General features: G+C 45.8%; 1 protein-coding gene across 3 annotated transcripts in view; it reads left to right on the top strand.

Annotated features, from left to right (window-relative positions):
- Nucleotides 1–1,137: 1,137 nt before the first annotated feature.
- Nucleotides 1,138–10,672, top strand: part of NID2 (nidogen 2) — an 80,866-nt gene continuing 71,331 nt past the window's right edge. For 2 of the 3 annotated variants that reach the window (XM_049897983.1, XM_049897984.1), the window contains exons 1-2: nt 1,510–2,010; nt 2,683–2,991. In XM_049897983.1, the coding sequence (XP_049753940.1) occupies nt 1,774–2,010; nt 2,683–2,991 (546 nt within the window). In that variant the 5' untranslated portion in view covers nt 1,510–1,773. Of the gene's footprint in view, nt 1,282–1,509; nt 2,011–2,682; nt 2,992–10,672 lie in introns of those variants that run through there. The other variant, XM_049897982.1, reaches the window with a different exon arrangement.

Here is a 10,672-nt window from a genome sequence, read left to right as displayed (position 1 = left end):
TCGCAGTGACATCCCATCACTTCTGCCACATTTTATTGGTTAGAAGCAACTCACTAGGCCAGCCCACACTCCGGGGGGTGGGGAACTATACAAGGACATAAATACCCAGAAATGGGGATCAACCAGGCCATCTTAGTATCTGCCTGCCAGCCACACTAGTCTATAACTTATTATCACTAAGTAAATGTTAGCTACAATTATTATGGTGAACTGAGACATTGGGAGAAGCTACAGGGAGCCAATGAAGGATTTTATACCTGGGACTAGCTTTAGGTGATCTTGAGCAAGTTATCTAGTGTCCTTGAGACTTCATTTCCTCCTCAGTAAAATGAAATACCTTTTCCCCTAAGAAATGAGAAAATGTATGTGCAAGTATAAATGTTTTTATTAGAGCAAATACACAACTCTTCACAGTTTGAGGAAGCAAACTGCTTTGGGCAAATTTTCCATCTTTTGTTGATTCTGTTAATATCACAGTCTGATATCTTCAAGGGTTTTAGTGGTCGGCGCTTTGGGCCCATAAGGATTTGTATAACTGGAATAAACACCCACAAAAAGAAGCCTGTCTTTTGAGAGTCCCTTAAGGCCTTTTCAAGGTTTGCTCTTTTCCTCCTTTTTACATACCTTTTTTTTCTTCCAAGGACGGGGGCGGGGTGGGGGGGGGGCGCGCCTGACTATCTGGGAAATTTCAAGGCCCTTGGTAATAAAAATGGTAATAAAATCTCGCCAGTCTCCTGAGGCTTCTAGAGGGGATGTTTATGGTGGATGGGGTTCCCCCACACTCGCACAGCTGGTTTCAAGCTTGCGCTGTTTTCAGCCACCTTTTTTTCTACTGCTGCGGAGAGGCTCGGGTTACCATCTCTGTGCTAGCCAAGGCAGCCCCGACGCCCGCAAACGGCTTCCTCCCACCTCGGCCACCTCGCCTTCTCTCCCATTTCTGTTTGGTTCCCAGCCAGAATGCTTCACCCCCACGGTCTCCCCTCGTGCGGTTTACCTCGGAGAAGGTAAACAGCTCTGCTGGACAGGGAATGGCGGGCATGTCTGCCGGGTGGCACAGCCCCCCAGGAGGCCGGCTTTCGGGAAGGGACGGAATTTAGGAGTCAGCCTCTGGCTCCGCACAAAGGCGCGTTTCTCGGCAGGGCGTCTCCGGTGCAGGGAAGCAGCCGAGAAAGCTGGGACAATGCTCCTTTGCTTCTCAGCCTGGGCTCGAGGGCGAGGGGAGCCCGGAGACCCAGGCAGGGCGCAAACTCATACCGTGCCGTACCACCACACCCCGGTCCTGTAAGTCTGGCGGGGCATCTCCGGGGTCGCCCTTAGGTTGACGTCACCCCCCGCAACGCCGCTGCCCTCGGAGCTTGCGGGCCATTGGGTCCGGGGGACCGGCCTCGCTGGGACCTCGGGGTAGCCGGGACGGGTGGGCTGGAGGGATCCCGGGGAGGAAAGGAGGGGAGGACGAAGTGGGGGAGGAGGAGCAGCTCCGGGCAGCCTTGGCCTGGGGCTTTTACCTTGCCGGCTCTGCTGCTTCTGCGACCGCCGCCTTAGAAAACTTTTAACTAGAACCAGATGTGTCGGCCACGGTCGAATTTTCTCAGACCCGGCGATTGGTCCCCGGCCGAGGACTGCAGCCAATCAGCACATTCCGAGGGCCGAGAGCCCTGCCCCGCCGGACTCCCGCCGGGATCCTAGTTCGAGGCTGGCGCGCAGCCGCTAGTGGGCTGGCTGGCTGGACCCGGGACCCGCTCTGCGACAGGGCAGCACACTGGCCGAGTGAGCATGCAGGGGGACCGGACGGCCGAGCGGCCGGCGCTGCTACAGCCGCCTCCGCTGCTGCTGCTGTTGCTGCTGCTGCTGCTGCTGTCCCGGGTTGCGGCGCTGCACCCAGGCGAGCTCTTCCCCTACGGCGAGTCGTGGGGGGACCAGCTCCTGCAGGAAGGCGATGACGAGAGCTCAGCAGCGGTGAAGCTGGCGATCCCCCTGCACTTCTACGAAGCCCAGTTCAGTGACCTCTACGTAAGTTCAGCCCCCTCCTGGTGCGGGACTAGGCGCATTTCTCCTAGCTTCTTTCCAAGGGTCATGCAGTGTCTATCTCACAGAACCTCCGCCTGCGGGAGGAAGGAAAATAGTCCCAACGCCCGGCTGCCCGGATCGCCCTTGGGGTGGGAGCGAGCTTTGCAGCAACGCTGCTGCCCGACCCGCTGCAGTTCTTTACCACCAGTGGAGAGCAAGAATTGTTCGCAGCCATATACGCGTCCCGGTCAGAAAAGAATGTGGGGTCGCTAAGGTGGTTATTGGGGTTTCCAGTTAGCACCGCGAGAAGGCTGTGCACGCCTGCAGAGCAAAGCTGGGGCGTTTCCTCCTCGGACCTGGGCGCTTTCTCCCCAGGGACACGGGGCTCCAAGGTTGTTCGGGAAGTGACGAGTTTCAGGGCTCCAGGACCTACTGAGCCGCTCTTTGGGTAGAGGTGAAGCACCAGGCACCCGCTGAAGGTGCGCTGGTCGCCCTGAGCCGGGAGTCTGGCTCCCTGTGGGTGGATGCAGTGCGTTCGTGCCTGGCGCGGTTGGAAGCGTGGCTGCCCTTCCCTCCCTGGGGGACAGGGTGGGCGAGCACATCTGGGCTTGCGGTGGCCACCCTGTGGCTTCATGCAGCCTAAGTGACCGTCACCTTTTTTGTCTTTCCTCTCAGGTGGGCACCAATGGCATCATCTCCACCCAGGACTTCCCGAGGGAGACCCAATACGTAGACGATGATTTCCCCACAGACTTCCCAGCCATCGCCCCCTTCCTGGCCGACATCGACACCAGCCAGGGCAGGGGCCGGATCCTGTACCGTGAGGACACGTCCCCAGCAGTGCTGGGTCTAGCTGCCCGCTATGTACGCGCCGGCTTCCCGCGCTCCATCACGCGCTTTGCCCCCACCCATGCCTTCCTGGCGACCTGGGAGCAGGTGGGCGCCTATGAGGAGGTCACACGAGGGGCGCCGCCCTCTGGGGAGGTAAGTAACAAGCAAGGCTCTGCAGCCCAACAAACTGGGGAATGGGCGTGATTACTGAGCTGGAATGGGGAAATGGCTCCGGGTGTTTACTGAGCCTGCGCCAGCCCTGAAGCTAATGTATCATTTGGTGGCACCCAGGGTTCAGTGGCCTGGAAGTGAAGAAGGCAGCTATATCCAGGCTTCCTCTGAGGTTCTAAGAGATGGTCACTGTACCCCGGAGAGGTTTGCTCAGGGAATATGAGGAACGGAGTGCAGCTGAAGAAAGCCCTTCTGAACTTACACATGGTGGTTTATTGTTCACTTGTTTATTTTTAGAATCACCTCTAAGTATAGAAGTATTATTTTTAATTATATGTTCATGGAAGGAAAAATCAGAAAATAGAGGGAATTTTTAAAAGAACAACCGCTCATTTTCCTACCACAGTTAAAAATTTCCATGAGCATGCTTCTGGAGGTTTTTTTCTGCTCACATCTGTGTCTGTCAGTACCTATTAACGATGTGTTCACACTACACATATTGTTTTGCAACCTACTTTTTTCCCCACTGAATAATATATTGTGAATATGCTTTAATGTCCATAAGTATAATTCTATATCATTTATAACACTGCACAATTCCACCCAGTATATATACCACAATTTACTCAACCAGTGGCCTCAGTGGTCATTAGGTTATTTCCAGTTTTTCATTATTATTAATAATACAGCAAAGCACTTTTTTTTTTCTTTCTTAAGCTAAATCTTTCTACATGTCCTTAGTTGACATTCCAGGAAGTAGAATTGGTGGTCCACAGAGGATGCATTTTTTATAAGGTTCTTGCTTGCTTTTGCCAAATTGCCCTCCAGGTACCAGTCTACCTGCTCCTTAGTGTGCAGGAGACTGCCCTTGATTTGTTTTACAGTCTCCACCTGAAGAATGTAAAACTCCCAGTCTGTAGACTTCACAGCCATTTGAAGGCCACTGAAATTCTCCCAATGTACATCAGGTGGGGCAGGGTGGCTTGGCAAGTAGGGAAGTGCCTCATTCCTGGAGTAGGTAAGTGCTTCCTCCTTTGAAATTGGACATAAAGCTAAAAATGTCATATTCCAACGTAAAATTTACATCAATTTTAAATCATCAGAGTGTTTTTTAGCTATGGAAAGATCCTTCCCAAGAGTTTAAGTAACTTGCCGATTGTCACTGTGTAGTTCAACATGGTGGCCATTCTTATTCTGTGTTCTGAGGGTATGAGTATATCCTAAAATGTGCACTAAGCAAAAAAGATGCTAGATATAGAAATCACTTGTGTTTATGTTTTTTACCATTTAACTTAAAGTCAGACAATATTTAATTTCATTTACTGAATAATTTCTAAATATATGAGTTAAAAAAAAAATGTTCCTGTGGAGTCGATTCTGGCCCATAGTGACCCTAGAGGACACAGTAGAACTACCCCATAGGGTTTCCAAGGAGTGGCTGGTGAATTTAAACTGCTGGCCTTTTGGTTAACAGCCATATCACTTAAACACTGCGCCACCGGGGCTCTGTATGAATTAGACATCTCAATTATTTAATTCAACAGAATAAAATTCAATTCAAACAAATATAATGAACACCTTTGTGCAGGACACTGGGCTGGGTGGAGTATTGGAGTGGACACAAAGATGAATAAGGCAAGATCCCCACCATTATTTTGTGTTCATTCATTCATTCGTATTTGTTTACAAGTTTTAAAAAAAACTTGTTTGAAAAATTAAGTGTAATAAAAAACTTGGAAAACATAGAAAACAAACACTGTCTAATTCTCCTAACCAGAGGTTAATAATTTAATTAATAATTTATTATGTTTTTTCCAGTCTTTTTTTCTAAACATATATTTTATATGCGGCATATTCCTATATGTACGTATAAATAATTTATGTTTAAACAGAGTTGAGATTTCGTCATTCAATAAACTCTTTTTACATTTTTACTGTATGTCAGGACTGGGGTAGGCACTATGAAAAGGTATACTTTCATACTTTGGTTGGGATATTGATTATTGTTCAATGTAGTAAGTATAGTAATCACTTGACTTAAGGAGCATAACTCCTTCCTTGTCAAAAGCCTCAATCTGGCTGGGAAGATTTTAGTGAAGAAGTTCCTTTGAGTCTGAGTTGAGCGGGGTGGAACATTCCACACAGAAGAGATAGCATATGACACATCATCTATGTACAGATAATATGTTTGGGGCATTGCATTTGGTACATTATTCCTGAAAAGGAAGGGTGGTGGGATATGAGACTGGACATGCCATAGGGTAGAAACAGATCACATGCTGCTAGGAGCTTAGACTTTGTTATTTAGCAGTAGGCAGACTTTGAAGGATTTTAAGCAGGAGATTGATACGACTGGATTTTTTCATTTTATTTTAAGAGAGCCCTATTTTACTGTACTGAGAAGGTAAAGGCTCAGAGGAAAGACTGATTACTTAGACAATCATTATATGTGTTGTTTATCCAAGCTATCGTGTTAGATTCTTATAACAATATTTTATTATGCTATTTTCCCATCAACAATTCTAACAAGATAGGTTCAACAAGAATAATTGTTTGCATTTCACAGATAAAGGAAATAGAAGTTCAAGCAACTGTTCAGAATTGTGCTGTTAGTGGCACAGAGAAAGGTTTAGAATACAGATTTCTTAGTCTCTCTCTTTTTTTTGCTTTTGTCCACACTTTTCATGTGAAACCCATTTCCTTAGCTCAGGTGATGTAGGTAGATAAAGTAATATTTGTGCCTTTTCCAAAGACTTTCAATAAATAAGACTTGGGTTTTATTCTCTCAATGTGATCTTAGTACCAGGAGAGTCCTTCGCACTGTTTTTCATTCAAAGGAAGAATGAACTTGGAATGAAATCTGCTTGCAAAGACAATTTTCATGCCACTATCACTTCCAAATTAGTATCCCAATGCTCTGAAGAGAACTCAACTGCATCTGGTAGTTTTTCAACAGAGAAAAAAAAGACAAAATTGAGTTAAGCAGGATGAATCTACAAGATGAGCAACTGCACAGAGGCTCTAGGTTATGAAATCATGCTAGAGCTTTAACATCCAAATTTTATCAGGTCTTATTGGAAATTAAAAATTACAGACAAGGTAACTGTTAATTATTTTTCTTAATTTCTTCATCTTTAGCATTGGAATAATGGTTCCCTTACCCAGTGTCTTAGGCTGGGTTCTCTAGAGAAGCAAAACCAGTAAAGCATATATATATGTATATATATGAAAGAGAGAGAGAAATTTATTTCAAGGAAATGGCTCACACAGTTATGGAGGTTGGAAAGTCCCAAATCTGTGGGTTAGGCATCATGCTAGAGGCTTTTCCTGACTCACGTGGTTACAGGGGCTGACAAACCCCAAATAGGCAGGTCAGAGGGCAGGCTGCTGGCTCACGGGGCTATGGAGCTGACAAATCCCAAAATCTGCAGGTCAGACGGCAGACTACTGGCTCACATCCCAAGAACTGGAGGTCAGATGATGATGAATCTGATGCTGGATCAAGAGAAAGCTTTGCGAGACCATCCTTATATATTGGATACAGGCCATGTCCCAAAAGAAAATCCCCTTACATCAGATGAAAAAATCAAGGATAATTATATAGTACTGAAAATTATGGCCTAGCCAAGTTGGCACATAACACTAACCATTACAGTCCACCCTTTGTCAACTTGGCACCTGTACACATCTCCTTAAACCATACATAATCTCTAAATAAAGACAATAATAAAATCATATTTGTGCCTAACATGCATACAACCAAAAACGCACTAGCCGTGTTTACACCTTATATTTTATAATAAGTAATGTGATAAGGGAGAGAAGAAAACAAAAATATTTACTCTCTCTCCACACACACACACACACACACACACATTGTTGTTGTCATTGAGTCAGTTCTGACTCATAGTGACCCTGTGTACAACAGAATGAAACACCACGCAATCCTGCACCATCCTCACACATATAATAAAAAAAGGAAGAAATACTCATAACAATTATAGTCTTCATTTCTGCAACTGATCATGTGGTCGTAACTGGTATTTAGAACTACTTTCTTCCACTACCCATTCTGTATTCCCTTTCCCCTCCGTAAGACCTTCAGCTGGTCATGGTTCTTTGCCTGGTAGGGTGACCCAAACCTTCATTCATGAAGGATCTGGGCCATCAGTACTCATGTCGGAACTGAATTGTACTTTTCCATTGACTCCAATCACAGGGCATGATAGTACTAAGAGACACCCTAAGGAATCTACTGTATTCCAGACGTAATCTTCTTTAACTCCATTATGCAAAACCAACCTGATTTTGCTTTGATATTCAGGATCAGTCACACCAGCCAATATGGTAACTCCCTTCTTTGCCTATTGATCCAGAGACATGAGGAACCCAAAGTGGCTAGGTGGCATTCTTAACTTCCAGTTCAATGGAATCCATGTTGTGTCTCCAGGTGGGAGCATTCCTCCTTTGGAACTAAGATCTCTAGAATGGTAGAGCATGGGGTCATGGGTATAGGAAGTAAAGATTTTGTGAGGAGTGGGTCACTAGGAGTAATAGTGAGTGGTGCCACTGCCATTTCCACCCCTTGATCCCTGGACCTGTTAATCCTGGTGATGAGAGAAACAGCATGCTGGTTTAGATGCTGGTTTAGAGCATGTATAACCTCCTGGAGAGCATTGCCCCAACCCCGCAAGGTATTACCACCTAGCTGGTGCCATAATTGTATCTTCAGAAGGCCATTCCATCATTCTATCAAGCCAGCTGCTTCAGGATGATGGGGAATATAATAAGACCAGTGAATTCCATAAGCATGGGCCAATTGCTGCACTACATTTTTATGAAGTGAGTTCCTTGATTCGAGGTAATGCTGTTTAGGATACCATGGTGGTGGATAAGGCATTCTTTAAGTCCACAGATAGTAGGGAAGGCAGGTGCATATCCAGAATTAAGTGTCTACTCCAGTGAGAACAAAATACTGCCCTTTCCATTATAGAAGTGGTCCAATGTAATTAATGTGCCACCAGGTTGCTGGTTGATCACCCTGAAGAATGGTACCTTGTTGGGAACTCCGTGTTGGTCTCTGCTGCTTACAAATTGGGCACTACAGCAGTGGCTGTAGCCAGATAGGCCTTGGTGAGTAGAAGCCTGTATTGCTGAGCGCATGCCTAATCTCCATCACTGCCACCATGACCCCTTTGTTTATGAGTCCATGGGACATGATGGAAGAGGCTGGGGAAAGGGAATGACTGGTATCCACATCCCGTTCACATGATTGTTAAAACCTTCCTCTGCCAAGGTCACCTTTTGGTGAGCATTCACATGAGACACAAATATCATCACTTCTCTGGCCCGTTCAGAGTGGTCTATCCACACACCTCTTCCTCATACCTCCTTGTCACCAATTTTCCAATCATGTTCTTTCCAAATTCCTGGCTTTCTAGCAAAACCATTGGCCACAGCCCATGAATCAGTATACAATTGCACATCTGGTCATTTCTCCTTCCAAGCAAAGTAAAGAACAAGTGAGCTGCTTGAAGGTCTGCCCACTTGGGAGCATTTCCTTTCTTCACTGTCCTTCAGGGAGGTCCCAGAAAGGGGTTATAGTGCTGCCACTGTCCACTTTCAAGTGGTGCCTACATATCACACGGAACCATCTGTAAATCAAGCACAAGTTTTCTCTTCCTCAGTCAACTGATCATAAGGAACTCCCCATGGAGCCATAGATGCAGACTGGGAGATAGAAGGTAATGTAACCGGTGGAGACCATGGGCATTTAGGCCACTTCCTCATGTAACTTACTTGTGCCTTCAGGTCCTGCTCAGGCCTGATCTCATATATACCACATCCATTTAATGATAGAGTGCTGCTATGAACATCCAACTTTATGACTCTGTGGGTCAGATAACAACCAGTGCATGCTGGGCAGCTCAGGCTGCATAGTCACTTGGTGGCCAATGGTTAAGTGTTCAGTCTCTGCTAAGCCCACTAACAAGCTAAAAGTTGTTCCCCAAAAGGAGAGTAGTTATCTGAAGAGGATGGCAGGGGTTTGGTCCAAAATCCTAAGGATCTGTGCTGTGATTCACCAATAGAGGCCTGCCAAAGACTCCAAACAGCGTCTCTGTCTGCCACTGCCACTTCAAGAACTATTGGATCACCCAGATCATATGCCCCACGTGGCAGAGCGGCTTGTGCAACAGCTTGAATCTCTTACAGACCCTGCCCTTGTTCTGCGACCCACTGAAAACTAGCAGCTTTTCAAGTCACTTGATAAATAGGTCAGAGTAGCGCACCCGAAGGAGAGATATATTGACTCCAAAATCCAAAGAGGCCTACCAGGAGTTGTGCCTCATTTTTAGTCGTACAAGGGCCCAGATGCAACAACTTTTCTTCACTTTAGAAAGGGTATCTTGACATGCCTCACAACACCGGACCCCTAGAAATTTCACTGAGGTGGAAGGCGCCTGAATTTTTGTTAGGTTAATTTTCCACCCTTTAGCATGCAAATATCTTAGCAATAAGTCTAGAGTCATTGATATTTCTTCCTTCCTATGTCCAGTCAGCATAATGTCATCAATGTAATAGACCAATGTGAAGCCTTGTGGAAGGGAAAGGCAATCAAGGTCTCTGCAAGACTAAATTATGACATAGAGCTGGAGAGTTGATATACCTTGAGGTAACCAACTGAAAACAAAGTGCTTCTGATGGTTCTTTGAAACAGGTGTGGAGAAGAAGGCATTAGCCTGATCAGTAGCTAAGTACCAAGTACCAGGAGATGTATTAATTTGCTCAAGCAATGAAACCACATCAGAAACAATAACTGCAATTAGAGTCGCCATCTGGTTAATTTTTCAATAATCCGCTGTCATTCTCCAAGATCCATCTGTTTTTTGCACAGGCCAAATAGGTGAGTTGAATAGGCATGTGGTGGGCATCATCACCCCTGCATCCTTAAAGTCCTTGATGGGGGCAGTAATCTCTGCAGTCCCTACAGGAATACGGTATTGCTTTTGGTTTACAATTTTCCTAGGTAGGGGCAGTTCTAATGGCTTCCACTTGGCTTTTCCTATCATAATAGCCCTTATTCCACATTTCAAGGATCCGTTGTGGGTGTTCTACCAGTTGCTGAATATGTCTATTCAAATCATGCATTCTGGAACTGGTGAAATCACTACAGGATGGCTTCGGGGACCCACTGGACCTACTGTGAGATGGACCTGAGCTAAGACTCCATTAATAACCTACCTTCCTATGCCTCTACTCTGAGTTGTGGGCCACACTCATGTTTTGGGTCTCACGGAATTAGTGTCAGTTCAGAACCAGTGTCCAGCATCCCCCAAAAGTCTGATTATTTCCTTTTCCCCAATGAACATTCTCGTTAAAGACCATCAATCCCTTTGGGGAATGCTGGGAGAAAGCTTAATGGTATAAATTTTTGGCAGTATAGTGGGGTCCTTCCTCAAGGAAACCTGGCCTCCCTTTCATTCAAGGGGTTGTATGTCTATAAACTGGCTGAAGTCTGGGAATAAATTGAAGAATCATGACTCTTTATTCTGGCGATTTGAGTTAGACTGCTGTTCACTTGACCTAGAATTCTTCCACTTACACAGATCAAGTAAATATTTAGTAGATTTGTCATCTCTTTCACTCCTAGGATACCATGACT

The sequence above is a fragment of the Elephas maximus genome, chromosome 10 (genome assembly GCF_024166365.1).
Source record: "Elephas maximus indicus isolate mEleMax1 chromosome 10, mEleMax1 primary haplotype, whole genome shotgun sequence".
NCBI lineage: Eukaryota > Metazoa > Chordata > Mammalia > Proboscidea > Elephantidae > Elephas > Elephas maximus.
Note: the sequence above shows the minus strand (reverse complement) of the source record. Positions and strands in the feature narration are given on the sequence as shown.